Source organism: Agelaius phoeniceus, chromosome 2 (genome assembly GCF_051311805.1).
Source record: "Agelaius phoeniceus isolate bAgePho1 chromosome 2, bAgePho1.hap1, whole genome shotgun sequence".
Classification (NCBI taxonomy): domain Eukaryota; kingdom Metazoa; phylum Chordata; class Aves; order Passeriformes; family Icteridae; genus Agelaius; species Agelaius phoeniceus.
In genome coordinates, this window is record NC_135266.1 from 79933512 (window position 1) to 79951789 (window position 18278).

The 18278-nt window shown below is 43.1% G+C and overlaps 1 protein-coding gene across 2 annotated transcripts in view; it reads left to right on the plus strand.

Moving 5' to 3' along the window:
• Positions 1–3216: 3216 nt before the first annotated feature.
• Positions 3217–18278, plus strand: part of SESN3 (sestrin 3) — a 45520-nt gene continuing 30458 nt past the window's right edge. Inside the window, exon 1 of one of the 2 annotated variants that reach the window (XM_054651316.2) lies at positions 3217–3477. In XM_054651316.2, coding sequence (XP_054507291.2) covers positions 3331–3477 — 147 coding nt within the window. In that variant the 5' untranslated portion in view covers positions 3217–3330. The remainder of the gene's footprint in view (positions 3478–18278) is intronic. The other variant, XM_077173973.1, reaches the window with a different exon arrangement.

Consider the following 18278-nt stretch of genomic DNA (forward strand, 5'->3'; position numbering starts at 1 on the left):
AATACAACATCTAGAAGGAGTTCAGGTGTTTTGAAAATTGTCATATTGTCTCCAGTCTATACACTACTTTTCTAAGACTGATACTGGGTAAGCATTGGCCCTTTTAAGTACATGTCTGATCTCTATTAGCATTAAAACTCTTTATTAAAAAAAAATTGCAGATGGGAAAAATGAATTCCAGAAAAGATATCCAATAGATTTTTTGTTGAAGGCAAAAAAGGGTTTTAGGCAATTCTATTTGCTGTATTGTTTCCAAAAACAATGAAACACTTTCAAAGTTTATATTTCTCTTGACATTTCTCAGATACTAAAGTACTGAAAGGCAAGACTGGAAGCCACAAAGGTACTTAAGTGCTTCTTGTTTAATTAAGGGTTAGTCAACCAAATACTTAAGCATCTAGGCATGCATGTCCTGCTTTCTTTCACAAGATGTTTGTGGCAGAACAGAGGCTAGATACCAAATTTCTTTAATTTTAAAGACTCCCTTAATTAATTTCTTTAATTTTAAAAACTCCCTTACAAGTCAGCCTAACTTTCACACCTGGCTAATGGAAAATTTTCCTGGGTTTAATAGACTATGCTGAAGATCTGAAGTTGTCACTCAAGGCAGAAACAATTTCAGCAGGGGAATGGGACCCAACCAGGTTTCTAAGAATGTTTAGACATGTATACTTGCCACTGTGGATATAAAATGAATGGATGCTATTACCGATATCTGAGTATTTTACAAATGTTCTGATCTTAAATATTAGGAGTAACTCAGCCAAAATCTTTCTCTTACCTGTTTTTCAAATGAATCTGCTACCATCATTGTCAATGGGTTGGAGTTTTGAATGAGACACTTTAACAGCAAATGACTCAAAGTGATCTTACTTGAGCTGAAGAGTAAATTCCCCTTGGCTTGTGGCTTAATAACACTGACCCTCTACTGCTTCTTTTAAACATTCCTATTTCAGATAACATTATAATGAAGTTCAGCAAGAAATAAAAGGCTGCTTACATCATTCACATAGTTTACTTAGATTTTAGCATTACATTCAGACTGCATGATGAAAACTAAACTGTTTGGCTGTCCTTCTCCCCTGGTTTAAATAGCACCATGCTGCAGTGTGTGGGATTCAGACATGGCACAACAGCAAGTACCTGCAATCAGGCAAACAAACTGTTTTCTCATGTTGGGATGCCATTTCTAGTACGGTTTGGGGGAAAAAAACCCAAAACAACAAAACAAAAGAACCCAACCCCCTTCCATGTATTCCTCTCCAAGCATTTTGTATGGCTGCCTGTGAGTGTAACATTTGGATGCATTCCCAACAGTGGAGTCCACAGAGTGTCCGTCTGTTGAAGGCTGCTCTGCCTGAGGAAAAGATCCCTTTTCAAATGGATAGAAGGGAAAGCATGGAGGAGAATGTTTCTGTGTATGTGGTTTTACTTAAGCTGGCAAAGTCTGATCTGAGAAACTTTTCGGTAGTTCTCAAAGACAGATCTAGGTTCAATCAGTCTCCTTTAAGATATGTAAATTACTAATTGCATTGTGCCCTTTTTAGCCAGCCAGTTGACCAAATTATACAACGCTTCATTTTGCAAAAATAGAAAGTATTTCCAGGCAAAGCAAAAGCAGATAATTTAAAATTCTTTCTCCGAGAGAAACCTTGAAAAAAATGTAACATCCCAAATCTGCTTAGAAATTGTGTAGAGTAATAGCATTCTGATCCCATTAAAAAATAAAAAATAAAAAATAAAATCCTTCTCTATCATCATCTTTCAAAATATGAGTTATGTAATGCTCGACATTTAATGAACTTTTACTGACGTCGGTGGGACTACTTATGCTGAAGCTCCTCTGTGCAAACTTGAAAGCTAAGGAGCACACAGGCAAAGGAAGCAGCAGTGATGCCACGATGCAAAAAAAAAAAAAAAAAAGAGGTTCATACTCCAGCTCTCCGAGGCTGCAGATAATAGATTTGCCTCTGTCCTAATTATACACTCCATCTCCGTGCATTAGCATGGAGCCTAGAAAACCTGACTCATCATCTCTAACAATCCCGGCGACCTGAGGCAAACACACACACAAACACACACGCTCACACTCACATTCACAGACGCACACCTACGCACACAGAGACACACAGACACACAGACACACACACGCATGCACACACACACACACACACAGACACACGCACACACACACACACACAGACACACACACAGACACGCAGAGACACACGCACACAAACACACACAGAGACACAGAGACACACACACGCACACACACACACACACAGACACACGCACACACAGACACACACAGACACACACACGCACACAAACACACACAGAGACACACACGCACACACACACAGACACACGCACACAAACACAGAGACACAGAGACACACACGCACACACACACACACAGACACACACACGCACACACACACAGACACACGCACACACAGACACACACACGCACGCACACACAGAGACACAGAGACACACACGCACACACACACACAGAGACACAGAGACACACACGCACACGCGCGCGCGCGCGCGCGCACACACACACAGACACACAGAGTCTCGCATGCTGCTCCCAGTTTCCCCCAGAGCAAGCAGCTCATCCTGTTCCAGCGCAGCCGTTTCCCTGCATGTGCAGCCCGCCGCCCTGGCAGCGAGAGCAGCTCGCTCCCCGCCCCGGGAGCCGCGGTATCTCGAGACGAGGAGCACGGCGATGGCCGGGGACTGGCTCTGGCCCCAGCAGGCAGCCGGGCGGGCTGGGAGCGGGGCCGGCCCCTCATGCCTGCGGTGCCCGCACCGGGACCCCGGGGACGCCTCAGGGGAGCCGGAGCGGCCCCGGGGAAGCCGCGGCCACCGGGACCCCGGCCCTGTGGGCGTGGTCTCCGGGCCTGCTGTGCATAGCGCCCACCCTATTGGCCAGCGGGAAGCACGCGCCGAGGCGCGGGCTCCGCCCCTCTCTGCCCAAGGCTGCCCAGAGACGCCACCGGCCACGCCCCTCCTCTGCGCCGGTCACGCCCCTCGCCCCGCCCCCTCTTGCAGGCTGCCCGGAGATGGGAGCCGGAGAGGGCGCTGCCCATTGGCCGGCGGCGGGCGGCCCATCGCGATTGGCCGGCGGCGGCGGCGGTGGGCGGGGCGGACGGCGCGGATTGGCGGGGCCCGCGGGGGTGTGCGCGGGGGGCGGTGGCGCGGAGCGGGCGCTGGGGCCGCGGCCGGGGATGGGGGCGGCCGGCGGCGCGGGCAGCTGAGCGGCGCGGAGCGTCCTGGGCCTCCCCGTCCCGCCCGGCCGTCGCCGCCGTCCCCGCCACCATGAACCGCCTCGGCTCCGGACCCGTGGGCAGCGCCGCCGCCGCTGCCGCCGCCGCCGGGCAGTACCGGGTGTGCGGCAATTGCCGGAAGGTGCCGAGACAGGTATCGGGGGGCGCCCGCACGGAGGCGGCGGGAGCTGCGGGAGAGGTTTGTGGGGGGATTCGGGGAGCGAGGGGCAGTGGGACAGACTTGGCGGGTGGGACGCGTACGGCGGCAGTGGCCAGAGGGGAAGTGGGCAATGGGGCGGGGGAATGGAGGAGGCGGTGGGATGGGGGCTTCTCAAGAGGAGAGTGCCGGGGAGTGTGGGGTGGGGGGAGCAGGGGGGAGCAGGGCGAGGGGAACCCGGGGGGCGCCGAGGGGTTCCAAGTGCCGCGCCCCCATCGCCCCCGTCCCCCTTGGGACGGCTGTCACTTGCCCAGGCTTGTCCCAGGCTGCCCCCCCTGCATCCCGAGGTTTTGGGGAGCGCTCGGCATTGCGGGGCTTGGCCTGGGGCCCCGCCGCGCTCGTAAAGTTTATTATCCACGTATTCCAGCGGCGAAATTCACCCCCGCGATCTCCGTCAAGTCTTTGTGCGGGGGGGGAGGGCGGGCGGAATTGGGATCAGAGCTTTAAAGATGTAAGAAAAGCAGCAGGAATGGGCAGCCCCCCCGCCCCCCGGCCCGCAGAGCGCATCCCCGCAGCAACCCCGGCCGCTTCCCGCGGATCCCCCGGGGGTGCGGCGGCTGCACCCCCCGGTGCCGACATCTGCCTCTCGGGGAGCATTAGTGGAGGTGCTTTTTGTTTGTCCAGCGCAAATGAATTAAAATTGCTGAGCTGTTCAAATGCGCCGAGTCTCCGAGCGCCCAAGATGAACGCGATGCCGGTTTTGGTTTTATTTTAATTCAGTCTCTCCCAACACATTTTGCTCCAGGTTGATTCTTGCAAATGCTAAGAAAGCCTGTAAGTCAGTGAGCTCAAATATTTGCGCTCTTTGTCCGAAAACTGTTTTTCTTCCTCTGTGGGTCAGGCCAAGTGCCAATCAAAGTTGTTTTTCAAGCCTCTCTTCCCTGCAGTAGGACTGCTTTTTTCTTTCTTCCCTTTTTTTTTTTTTTTTTAAGGGTTTGGTTTTTGGAAAGGAGGTGTGTATTTAGGGGAGGGGGAGGAGAAACGTTAAAAATCGGTCAGAGAGAGAAGCAGATCTTAAAAATCGTGTTTCTTGAATATTTTAATGGAAACAAAATCTTATTAAATGTGCATGCTTGGTATGTGCAGTTATTTTTTCCATAAACTCTTGGATCATATTACAGTTGATACTTGGTGCTCAGCTCTTAGCTCAGCTTGCGAGAAATGTAATGGATCAGAGAAGCACACATCAGCAGAGTCTGATTTTTAACCATTTCGTTGCAGGACCAAATCCCTTCTTGGCTTTAGCTTGCTGCTGTTCCCACTTAAAGAAAAACAGAGAAGTTCTGCAGGGTTAAAGCCAGAAACAGCTTCAGACTTGACATATGTCTGAAGACATACAAATTAACCATTGCCAAATATGTCTGTAGAGCAAGCAGGGAGGCAGCTTGCTTTGTTCTGCCAAATAATCAAAATGTTTTGTTGACAAATAAAGTGGTGCTTGGCAGCACTTGTAGATCTAAAATTAAATTTAAGTTAGTGAATTTTTTGAAGTCGTATTCCTATCCTGCTGGGTAGGACTTTTTTTGTATACCTCTTTAATATCAGTGGGAGGTAGGAGGTGGTGGCAAGGTTAGATAGTCCTTTTCTGGTAATGGGAAACTTGCTGGATTTGATTTATTGTTGGATTTTAATTTTATTTTAAAGTAGTTTAGGGATGATGGTGAAACATAAGAACCCAGTTGGGTCTATTGAGGAAAGCAATTTAGTGCTGCTCTGCTGTGGTCATTTCAACCATACAAAATTGGGGAAGAATAAAGAAACTGAGTCATGAAAGCCTCTTGAAAGGTGTTCTGTGCTTTCAGTGGTGGCACTGGGACATGGTTCCATCTCTGTTGTAGGCTGGACAATAAATACATAAGTGCAAAGCTTCTGACTACATCTGTCATTATTTAAGAGCTGGTGTAATAAAAATCACTGTAAATTTTAACCTTTTGCACCTCCTTGGCAAGCATGCAAGTAGAAGACATGAGGAAAAACCCAAAACAAAACGCTTGACAGAAGTGAGATGTAAATTTGACCTGAATCTCGAGGAGTAATAATCTTCAGATAAATGCTGCCTCATCTGTTCTTTTGATGGTGTTGGGTTTTTTTTTTCTTAATGTTCATGTGATAATATACTGGAAAGAATGATTGGCCTTGGAACATGTTGAATCTCTTCTGCCCTCCTCTGTTTTAAGTCTTTATTTGAAATCATTTGAATGCTCACAGTTTAGGTAGAGCTGTTGTCAAAATCATAAGGGGCAAAGCAAGCTTTCAACTCAGTGGCATATAATGAAATTTGAAACAGTCTAGCAGGTTTTGGTTTCTCATGGGTGAAGGTAAGTTTCTCTTTCAGCTGGGAAACAGGAAAAGCTAGATGCAGCACTTTATGCTTCGTCCAATTTCAGATTAATCAAAGTTACATTTATAATGGAAAGTTCTAAGAGGGCAGCGCTGAGAATCTTGCTAAGGATTAATGGGTTGAATTTGCCTATGAAGAAGGTTTCTCATATTAAAAGGATACATATTCCAGCTGGGTTTATTGTTATGGCACTCTATAGATAATCAGATCTGCTTGCAGAAGAATTGTTGCTAATCAGAAGGGCTTAGACAGTCAGAGGTACAACAACTGCATCATTATTTGGTTTAGGAGGAAAAAGAAAAGGACAGCCAGTAATAGGTGATTATAGGTGATACTGTCTTGGGTTTGGTGAGTGAGCTTGTTGAACACACAACCAAGGCTAATGCTTTTAAAAATCAGTTTTAAATACTTGGAAGAATGTCCAAAACAAGTGGAGTAGCTCTGGTTCATGGGACGGATGGTCAGACTTTGGAACAAAATTGTGGCATACCAGGAGGAGAAAGTGCTTAGCAGGGCGTAGGGGTGCTTTTGCCAAGTCTTTCCTAGAGGTGGGTGAGAGTTGCTGCCACTTCAGTAACCAGGACAGCTCCAGCTCTCCCCTTGGAAAATGCAACATGTAGGGGAGTCCCTGGGCAGGGAGGCTCCAGGGGGTTATCCCGGAGCCTGATGGAAACCCAAGGTTCTCCTGCCTAAACAAAATCAATATCCCAAGCAAGAAAGAATATTATATAGGAAGAGCTCAGTATTTCTTTGGATAAATCACTGCTTCAGGAAGGCTTTTAGGAATGAGCAAGAAGTCTTCAGGGGCTGGAAAAATCCTGATATGTCAGGAAATGTAGGAACAGGGAGGATTTGCCAACTGTTCAAGCTTGGTTGCAAATTGCAAAGCGTGTGAAGTAAAAGGTTCTTTTACATGTACATACAAGTTGGTAGGACAGAAAAGTATAAACATGGTTCCAGGATTAAATATTTGGTTTGTGTTAGATTTCACTGGGGGAGATAGAAGAGCAGTGGCCAGGTAGGTGACAGGGGAAGGTGGTTTAAAAGCAACCTTCGTGTTGGCAAGGTGGAAGTGGAGCTGACTTAGCTGACCCTCCTGGCTTGAGCCAGTGTCTGTGCTGGAGTGCAGCATAAAGGCATATTAAATCCAGGGCTTTCCTGGTATTTATAGACCTACCTGATCAGGGTGATCCTGTGAGAAGGGAAGTACCCATAAAAATGATGGACATAATTTGCTCCTCATCCTCCCATGCATGTCTCCTCCTTTAGTACAACTCTCAATACTGTACAAAGTTACAAAGCAAATATGAAAAAAATATATATTACATGATATCACCAAAAGCAGGCATCCTAGACTAATGTTGTGGTCTTCTATTGATAAGACAGCTGCTAGAGTGTCCTCTTCAAAAACCTTTGAATGGACTAAAACTGCACTGTAGTCATTAAACATCTGAAGTAACATCAAAGGTTTAACTTGACACTGCAAGTCAATGCTAATTAAATGTTTGTATTTACTTACATCAAATGTTCTATATATCAAAAAGTTTAACTGGATTTGAAAACTATTTGCACAAATTCATAACAGAAAAATTAAACAACACATGTAAATATGAAATAGCAACACCTCTCAGTATAGTTTCTGTATGCTTTCCTGGCTGTGACATGTATCCTATTGTCCCCTGGCAGTGACAGGTTACTGGGCAGGAGGGACCTTTGATCTGCCTAGTTTGTCTGTTTTTCTGTTACTGTTAATTACAGGGATTGGGAAGTGATGAGAATGGGAATTATGGGGGGCCATGCTGGAAGGAGAAGTCACTGTGCTGAGAGGACAATACAAGTGATAAATGTTGTTGATCCAGGGAGACAGGGACATTTCATGGAGAGCTGGGAGATCTTGAGCACAGGCATAGCTGAAGTGGTGTGAAATCCAGTGGTGTGAAATGTGAGAGTTACAGGCTTGGCTGTTTGCTGCTGATCACTTTGAATAAGAGCAGCTCCTTGGAAGGGGCAGGGGGAAGGATCTTTATGCAGGAGGACCAGCACCTCCCTGTCACCCTGCAGGGCTGTGGTGTTGAAGAGGAGGGAGGCTGGGAAGGATGGATCCTAATTAAAGAGGCACAGAGGGGAGCTGGCTGGGTGCTGGGAGGAAGGGTGTACTGATTTTGCAGAAGGAAACTAAGAAAGTTTGGTTTTTTAATCCAGCAGAAACAAAGGCTAAGAGGGATATGATCACTGTCTATAAATACATCTCATGGTAAGAGCAAGTGAGGAGAAATTAGCTCAAGAGTAGATGGATGTAATATGATCATAAATCATTTAGGCTGGAAAATTGAAGTGTCCACAGGTACAAGGATCTGGAAGAGTTTGTTCTAGGTCTGATGCTGCCAAAAAAAGCACCTGCTTTTAAGATAGAAAAATGTGTGAACATCATTAAATGATGCCGTGCTTACAATAGCACTAACCTGGGCTCAGGGAGTTGAGGTCATATCCAAAAAAGAAGAAAAGACACACTTTCATTCACATTATTCTTCTGTGTGGGTGAATAAGAAAGTAGCCCAAAAGTGAACCAAAAATAGTTTAATGTCAGGTCTCATAAGCCTGTGTAAGCTAAAATATGTGTCACCATGAGTCATGAAGATGCATGGAGATGCTGTTACCTGCACTGTAAAAATCCAGAGGCCTTTCAAGGATATCTCAGCTATTTTGAGGGAAGTCAACCTGGTTCAGTCTATTCTGAGCATAGGCAAATCAAAGTTGCTGTGCCTTTGCTTGGAAAATACCCTGGGTTTTCCACAATGCAGCACTTTTTCTAGTTGGCTTTGGAAATCTCATCAACAAACATCGGCTGTCACAGAGAATCTTAATTTGTAAAATCAAATTATATCTTTTACAGTTTGATGCCTCATAATAATAATCTCTCTTCACACTGTAGGGGGTGTGAGAAGCTGCCTAGATGGCTTTAAATCTCCAATGTGCTTCTTCTTAAAGGAGTTCTCAAAATGATTTGCAAACTGTGTCATGAAAAATCAACTCTGTTTTCATTGGTTCTAATTTTAGCAACATTCTGTTGTGTAAAACATTGTGTCTGCCTTCAGTGTTTGTGTCGTCCAGTCCCCTGGAGCACTGGTGAAACATGGTGAAACCAGCTCAGGTCACTCCTCCAACTAATCCTGCATGCGCAGCTGGGGGACAAGATGGAATTTTTAGGATCCAAAATTGTAAAGGTGTAGACCAAGAGCAACAAACCAAACTTTTTAGGGCGGTTAAAGTTGACAGCAACAGGCCCCTCACTCTCATAATTCACTCTCATTTTTTTATTGAAAGATTTGATTTTAAAAAACCCCCAACAAATGAACAACTAAGAACAAGGTTCTTTCCTGTGAAATAAATGCAGTGAAAATCCAGAGCTGACTGGTTTGTCTCCTTCCCCATCCTCATGAGTGTTTCAGTAATTTGTATCTTTTCAGAATGTGATCCATTTAACTGGTTGTTCTCCCATCCCCTGTGTAGAGTCTTTGTGTCCTGAAATCAAAGGGCCGTATTGCTCTTTGCACATGTATGCTCCTCCTAAGGCTGCCTGGGTTCTCCTACTTTTGCCTTAAAAACTACTGTAAAGAAACTTCCTTGTGTTTTCCTAGTTTTACTGGCTGAAAATGAGATGGCAGAACTATTAAATTTTCATTAGACCTGTAATGAGAGTGGCATGAGTGAAATGAACCTCTGGTGAACGACGCTGTTTTGCAATGAAAAGCTGTAAGAGGTGGCCTCATAGCAACCATGTTCATTTAGAATAGTCATTCTATTAAAAAAAAAAAAACCAACAAAAGCAAAAGCACAATCTTTCCTGAATTACAGGGAGGGAATGGAGGTGAGAAAGGAAAGAAAGTGGGCAGGAGGATTTTCTTCAAAAGAAACTTTGAGGTTTAGTGTTGCGAGTGCATTAGCCAAGTGTGGAGGTTGTCTTCTGCTAGACTTACTTCAGGGAGTGGAGCATTGCATTAGCCAAATCACAGGCTGTGGTTTGGAGATGTGGACTCTGTGAACATTTGCTTTAAATTTATGCATATTACTTAATTAGGGCTTCAAATATCACATCTCTTTAAATGGCAGTGTTTTGAAATCTGAAAAAAATACTATGGTTCATTAAGCATCCTTGGTTTTTCCTCTCTCCCACATTGGTGAGGGAGCTGCTAATACTCATTTAGTTCTTGATTTGAACTGGTTTTTTTTCTGGCTAGGGAGATTTGAGAGAGAGAAGATAGTGGTACAATTTTCCTCTAGCTGTGCATAGCTGGGGTCTGGAGATTTTATTATCAGATTTCCATTTACAGGGCTGGAGAATAATGGGGGATCTCCAGCACAGTTTGTGTGTCCAGGCTGAATATTGGCTTTTGTCTAAGTGGGTCAGGATGGACCAGGGGGAAATGGGGCATTTTAAGTAGAAAAGAAATTTGAATTCTCAGGAGGGAGACCTCAGTTAATGAGAAATTGCACCTCATCATCTTTGGAAAAACCTGTATGGAAATAATTTATGCTGTTTAATTTCTCTGTTCTTCACAGGTGCTCCTGTTTGTATGCAGAGGTGCTCCCCATTGTTGTCTCTGCAGCCCAGCCTGGTAGTCTTTGTGCTTTGAGTAGAAGCTATAGGGAATGTAATGCAGATGAATCAAATTGTGAAATGCCATTAGAGGGAGGTAGGGATACTCTCCACAAACAATTTTTTTCTGATTGTTTGCCTATCAGTCAGTCCATGAAATACATTACAGATAGTTCAAGAAATTCTGTGCAGTTCTTGGTATGCCATCCTGGGCAGACCAGTGTTACTGATAACAGAGGAGGCATGATCAAGGGGTATTAATTTTAAATGTCTCTCTTAATTACTAGTTTCAAATTTTTATTACAGGATGCTTCTTGCATATCAGACATTAGATAACTATCACTTGGGCCAAAATACTGGTAGAGATGGTAAACAATATTATGTGTTTATGAAGCTGAATAACTATTTTGTTCCTGTTACAGACCATATCAACCACTTATTTATTCAGATATCTTCATTCTCACATCTTTCTTAAATTGAGAGGAAGGTGTTTTGAAGCATGGGCTCTTTTCTTATGGGCATAATCTTTGTGGCAGTCATGGATTTAAGTTAGGGAGAGGCTGATGAAGGTGATGGTGCTCAGGGTAAGAGACAGAAGTCGGTGCTCTTAATTGAGCAGGATGTATTAATTCTTTCCTGAATGTCCCTGGTTACCTGAATTAGGGTAAGATAAATAAACAGATACAACCTCCTGATTAAACACCTTTTGTTGTTGTTAATGACTCTCATGTTACTCCTAAGATAAGCACCTTGTTTTGTTAGACTAGCAATGGATTTCTCATGGATTCTGAGCTCAGCCTCCAACCTTTTGAACTTGGTAATAGTGTGAGGCTACCTATAGTCCCCTTCCTCAGGGGATCAGGTGGTAAAAAGCAATAATGGAGTGGAATATGAAGTATTCTTGGCTCCATGTGTTGAGAATAGGCTGGAACAGAAATAATAAGTCTTTATCACAAGGGAATATGATGTGGTCAGTGTGTGGACCACCCTTTGGCATGGGGTTTAAGTCTTCCAACATACACTAATTTAGGTTAACATGTAGGAAGGCCAGGAGGAATCGCATTCATGAGAATTCTTTGGAGTCACAGATCTCTGTTAACCTCTGCAAGTGCAAAAGACATTTACAAGAAAAGTAAAAGGTAACTTGAAAATCAGGTTTTCATCTATTCAGAATGAGCAGTAAAGTCATAAATACAGTCAATATGTCTCAATTGCTGCAGTTTGGAATCAAAATGTGTAATTGTGTATCTGTTTTAAAGCATATTAAATTTCAAATTAGTTTTGTCATGAAACTGGAGAGAAATGTAAATTCCTTCAGAGTCATTTGACACTTTATAGGATGGATTAAAATTGTTCCTTAGAAAGGAGGAATGGTTGCAAGAATGACTCCTCACTTAACATTTTCAAATGAAAATTCATGCTTCTGAGCAATTGCACATAACCTCAGTAAACAAAGTTATGCTCATGACAGTGAAGGAATACAAGCTGTCTTGGTGTAAACCATTCTAGAGCAGTACACAGCTGCTTATTCAAAATCATCATTTATTTGTCTCTGGGCAGTTTGTTATTGCATTGGATTTGCTCTGGCTGATACTAACAGAACAATTGAAAGCTAGCATATGTTCTCTCCTCCATATGAATTCTGCAGTTAAAAACTGTTTAATAAGACAGTGTCTTAACAATGTTGAACCTAATTTAATAGCACGTGCTTGTAAATATGTTTAATATCTCCTGCTGTAGCATGTGGTAAAGGGAATATAGTTACATTATTGTCTAAATGTATCTGGAGGGGTTTTGGCCATATGGTTCTAAATCTGTTTTAATGTAATTATGCCTATTAACTAAAAAAAAAAAAATATTCCCCTCTGAGTTGATTGACATTCCTCTCAGTAAAGCACCCTCATTGCTGATTAGAGGTGTGGAAATAGTAATTTGTTCTAGCATTTAGAAATTTGATTAGACCTCTAATGAAATGGAGCGCCTACATGCTGTCTAAATATTCTACCTGACACCAGCTGGATCTCATCCAGTGTGGAAGAACACTTGAAATGTTGCTTTACTACAATATGTTCTGTGTCTTGAAGTCAACATGCTGCCTGCATGCAAATACCCACTGGCTATTCAGCAGGCAGAGCAAACCTTGTGCCTCCCTGGAAATCAGCATCAGGATGTGATTATTCCAGTGAGCAATGATTGCCTGACTGCAATATCTGGCTTAGAGTTAGAAAACTAAGGCAACTGTTAATAGAGAAGCACCCATAGAACCAACTCTGTAAGCTGGACTTGGGTGGTTGTGCACATACATTATACACAGCTTGATCTGTATATGAGGTAGAAACATGCTGAAGTTCCCAGTTTGTCCCTGTTGTTGTCCAGTAATAAGGTGACAACAACACACTACAAATAAGAATTTAAAGTTGAAGCACCACATTTCTCTCCCCATTATCAGCTGGCTCCTTCAGTTCCCTCCAGAAGCTGATTGCAGTACCCATTATGTGCAGTGGCAGCTGTTTGAGCACCCATGTTTTGTAAGTCCTCTTTAATTCAGTTGCAGCCAATTTCACTCTAGACCACTATGACTAGAAAAACTCTAAACTAGGGCTCTGTTAATATCCTGTGGTGGAAACTTCCAGTCCCCAGCGGTAGGAGACATATCAAAATACTTTAGGAACACTTGAGGTGCTTGGTGTTCATTAGTCAACAGTTCATTTTGATTGGTTGCCTTCTCCCTGTGAAATCCAGAAGACAGGCTCTAATGCATCTCACTAGAATCAGACATGGCCTTTTGTGTTCTTTCTTTTCTTTTGTTTTTTGGGGTTTTTTTTTTCAGTTCTGTTTCTCCACTATATTTAATATTTTTACATTTTGCAGATGCCACATTTAAACAAATGCAGTGGAAAGGTTGAACCAGAAAAACTCCTGACTAGTTTATGCCATATTAATGGCTCACAGAATATTTTCATCTTCTTTCCCCTCCAAAAAAACCACAAACAAATTGTTCAATGACATTATTATTTGAAGTTTTGTGTTACTGGGAAAAGACTGGATGAGGCACTAACATTGGGGTCATTCAAGTAGAATCTGCTTTGAAATTAGTGACTTCTATTCCAGCAATTTAAAACTTGTCTTGCTTCTGTGCTGGTGTTTGACAAGTAGTTAGGAGGAAAGGTGTGTTGGTTGAAAAGGTCAACTTAACGTAATTAAAGGCTGAAGGAGTCTGCAGCCAGCATTGTAGTTCTTCAGGAGAGATGGAGCTTGGTGCCTCTTCCAGCAGGGCCGAGTCCAAGTGGAAGGAAAGCAGGCTGCAGCCATGGAGGGTTTGCTGCAAACGTCTTTCACACATGGCTGAGAAAAGCAGGAGGGGAACAGAGGGGGAAGGAGGGTCTCCCTCCGTGCCCCTGCTCTTTAGGCCACTAATGCAAAAAGTATTAGATAAAGGTGTAGTTACTTGACCTATTTATCCAACAGAAACTTGCCATACAAGCAAAAGCAGTTTGACTATCCAGTGCTGTTGCTGTTTTGTATGGGACACTCCTTGGAGTTAAGCTGTGCCTCATGAATGCATAGAGGCAGCATCCAGCCATCCAAAATGATTAATTTGTCTTGTTTGAGAAGGTAGGTCTATGGCATCAGTTCTTGTTTCCCAGAAAAGCTGGACAAAAAATTGCACCTCTGTCTGTATAGAGATAGGGCTGGGGCAAGTAAAGGCTGTGAATATGTCTCTTTGGAGCTGGGCTTACTCTGTTGAAAAGGTCTCAGTTTGGGTTTGGTGACTTCATTAAGAAAAAGGGCAAGTCGACTGGAGGGCAATGAAGAATCTTAGTAGGCAGTGCATGTAAATCACTCTTCCATAGCTACAGAAATCATTATTCAAACAGAGTATAAAATAAGTGAGTTTATTATTTCTTTTTTTAATTTATTTATTGCTGGTGCTTTTTTTTTTTTTTTTTTTGGTAGAGTCATTAAGTCACCAAATTGTAGCAAAAGCTCTCTTAGTAAAAGTATAGGCAGTACTCTGAGAAAATGGTAGCACCTGCCAGCAGAGGCTGGGGGTAAATCTGAAGTTCTGTCAATCTGCTGGCCTGGGTGGCTGGACAGAGCAGGAGTACCTGATCTGTCTCTACACAATTCTTGTATTTACATGCAATAAATCTTCTCTAACAGTTAGGAGTCTTCATTTTTGAAAATCAGCATATCTTTTAAGCTCCGTCATGAAAATACATTTGTATCTTAGGTCTTTGCTGCCACCAGCTCAGCTACATTAAGTCAGTGTGTTTTGGAGATTGTATCTCACTAATGACTCACTTTGGTAAGATGTAACTTAAGATGCAAAATGTTCTTTAAAAAAAAAAAGGAAGAAACAGCCTGACTGCAAGAATTCTTATGGTCATTCCAACAAGTCAGTGGCTTGCGAATGTGCTACTGAGATGAAGCTTTTCCCCTGTCTGTCTCTTAGCCAGACTTTCCCAGACTAATCAAATGTAAAACAGTGTGTCAGCTCCCTGCTCATTGTAAAACAGTCTCCTGCCTTTGCAAACAAGACTCCTTGGAGAAATAATTTGTTCTAATTGGTGACTATTTCAGGATTTCCTATCAGGTGAAAAATCAAAAGGGCTCACCCATGGTTTTCCATCTGTGGCCCTAGCACCTATAGGATTTTTCTGGGCTTCCTTCAGGAAAACTGTGTAAGAAGACTCACTTCAGTAAACTCAGAGGCATGGTGTGGATGCCACCTCCTTCTGAAAAATGCTTACAAGTCAACTAATCAAAAGAGGCTTAAACTCCTGGCTTAGACAGCAAGGCGCTCACTCTTGGAAATTGTACCTTTAGGCTAGACATAAAGCATGTTAGTCAGGGAGATTTTATTTTCGTCTGGCACATTCTCTCTGTTTGAGTCATCAGCCAAAGAAAGATGGAGGAAAAAAGGTGCTTCTCTTAAAGCAGGAGGATATTGCTCCTTTTGGATGTTCAGGAGGGCTGTCCCTTCCCAGGCAGAGCGAGGAGAACAGCATCCATGTGCCTTACGTTACTTGAACTGTCGCAAAGATGTCAGTGATCATCAGTTGTACATAAGCATTTGTCCAAGAAACTTGTGCCAAGGGGGCTTCTCATTTTCTTTTAAAAGCTTTTCAAAGGATTAACTTAAAATTTTAAGGAACATCAGCTACAAATTTTGCTATAAATTAGAAACCTTATGTTTCTGGCTCATGTTTTCATGATTGATGTTGTCTTGAATGTGAACGCAAATGGCCTAAAGTTCTCCATGGTGAGGTAGCATAGCCAATATATGCTTTTCTTCCAGTACCATCCCCTGCCCATTAGATGAGTAGTGAGAATCATAAGTATATTGTCTTCATGTTTTAAGGCATTAAAACATATAGACAATAGGCATTTTTTTTCCTTCACCTTTTTCAAATCTAAATTGAGGAAATTTCTGATGAGGTGCATTTAGAAAATGGGAATAATAACACCGGCTTCCTAAAACCATATCAGTAAAGAATTGAAGTGTAATGTACTTCAGATTCTGAAGTAAATTATATGATACCAGCTGTGTGAACAGGCAGTGCAGGAATGTGCTCACCCAGGCACTAAGGAGCTCCATAACATGGCTTGCATCATCTACCCTGGATTAGCACAATGCTTATTTCTGAAATGGTTCAGTTTAGCTAAAATGCTTCCTTGCTTGGGGGATGTCAATTCCTGTCTCTATTAGAAAATAAGTTCCATTTTTAATAGGACATAAAGAATAAGTATTTTCTTTGCACCAATCTATTGCAGATATATGAGAGCATTAGGGCAGGTACAGTGGGTCAGATTGCAACTCAGATTCCGGTCCCTGACAGTGGCCAAGGGAAGATATTGAAGAAAGGAGACACAAAATGGAACAGTTTGTTATGCACTCCCACAGCACTACCTCCCAGGATCCAAGTATTTGCCATTTGAAATCTTCCTGAGCTGGAGGTGAATTTTCCATATTAAATAACTGTTCTTCTATTTCTCTTCCATGAACTTGAACCCTTCACTTTTAAACACACTCTGGCTTTTTGTCCTTAGCATCTTACAGCAAGGATTTCCACAGCTTAGTTGCACATTGTGGAAAAAGCTAAGTATCTCTGCTTGAGCTTGTCGCCTGCTGGTTGGTTGGTAATTTTTTATTGAAGGTGGCACAAGCACACTATGCAGTCACAGCATGGACTGTGACAGCAAGGAGGCAATCAATTAAAATTATTTGACATGCTTGTGACAGCAACTTCTTCAGTTCAGAGTTGCTGTTTCTAAGACTCAAGCTACTGTGATTCACAATCCTGTATGAAAAAGATGGCAGAAAACTAGCTAAAGGAGCTCCAGTACTGAGCAGAGCACATTTCCCTCTTTAATCTGTGTGAGAGGATTTTGTTTTCTAAATCTTGGCGAGTTACTTCCATGTCACTTAAGATAGTTCATACACAGACATTCAAAATAACTGCTATGATCATTTGGTACATTAAAGGTATGGGAAAGGCAGGTTGAAAGCCCATGCTTGTGCCATTTGTTTGACTTTCTTATGTCTCTGAAGAGAATTTGGTTTTATGTAGTACTTGGTTAGTGAAAGGTGCTTGGGAGTGTATGTCTGCAGCAGCATTTACTACTCAGCAAAGAGATGGTGTCCTAGAAATTTTTATTGAGCTGAAAACACTACAAGGACGCAGACTAATCAGCAAGGAGTGTTGGCAGGGACACATGCTAAGTTTATTTCTGGAGTGTGGGGCTTCTGCTCATGTACCTATTCCCTGAAATGCAACAGAGAAGCACCTGTGATATCCTCCAGGTAGCAAAATGTGTCTCTGCAGCGGATTTGCTGCTCTTCTGATAAAATTCAGACTTCCCACTTATGTGTCCTGGTTCAATGGCCAATCAGGGGAGCTGGCAGAGTGCACCTCCTACTGAATTTTAAAGAACAACTACAAGAAGAGTAAGCTGTACAGTGACATTGCAGGGTGAAAAGTAGTGGAAATGCCTGGGAAGCTGGATTGTGTGATCTAAAATCTCATGTTTCCAGGTCAAAGAAGACCTGGAAAGAAGGAAGAGGTCCTCAACATTTGCCTTCTTGAGTTAAATTCTGTGGTGGATTTCCACCACACTCAGCTTGTGAAGATTTTTCAGTTTTTGGTAGTCTGTAAACATGAAGTGTTTGACATTAGTCACAAACATTGCTTGAATAACATCTCAGGCAGCAAAATACTTTCTGTGGCCAGGAGACCAGTGCAGGAGACCTTGTTGCTTTTGGTAGTCTGTCATGCAGGTAAGTTGAAGCTGGGAAGGAAAACCATTTTAGTGAGCTAGTGCAGAGGTCAGAGGCCAGCTTCCTCCCCTGCAGCTGTGGGGGACTGAGATGCTAATCAGAGGAGGATATTGTTATTATTTTTTCCATTAAAGTGCAAAGGTAGGACTCCATACTTGCTGTGAGCAGATCTCTTTATGTTCACTCTGAGCTGTCAAGCTTCATCCTTTTAACTGGAAACTCAGCAGTGGCTGACTCAACATTTGTCTGGTTTCTCAAGCCTTTTGTGCAGCAGAGTTTCATGTGCCTGCCTGACTTAGGAACTGTGAACCAAGGACTTTTCAAAACCAGTGAATCTCAAGAACTTTTTTAAAGCTGACTTGTAGAAGAGCAGCAGTTGTGCTAGTGACTGCAATGTAGGCATAACCTCAAGAGTCTTACCTTGGTAAAAATCCAAATCCTAGTGTTTTAGGGCACACTTTGCCTCAAATCTCTTTCTCTCTCTGCTGTTTGTCATAATGAATGCAACACCAGTAACAAAGAGGAGAGATGAGAGAATGCAGCCTTGATGATGGTCCCTAGTT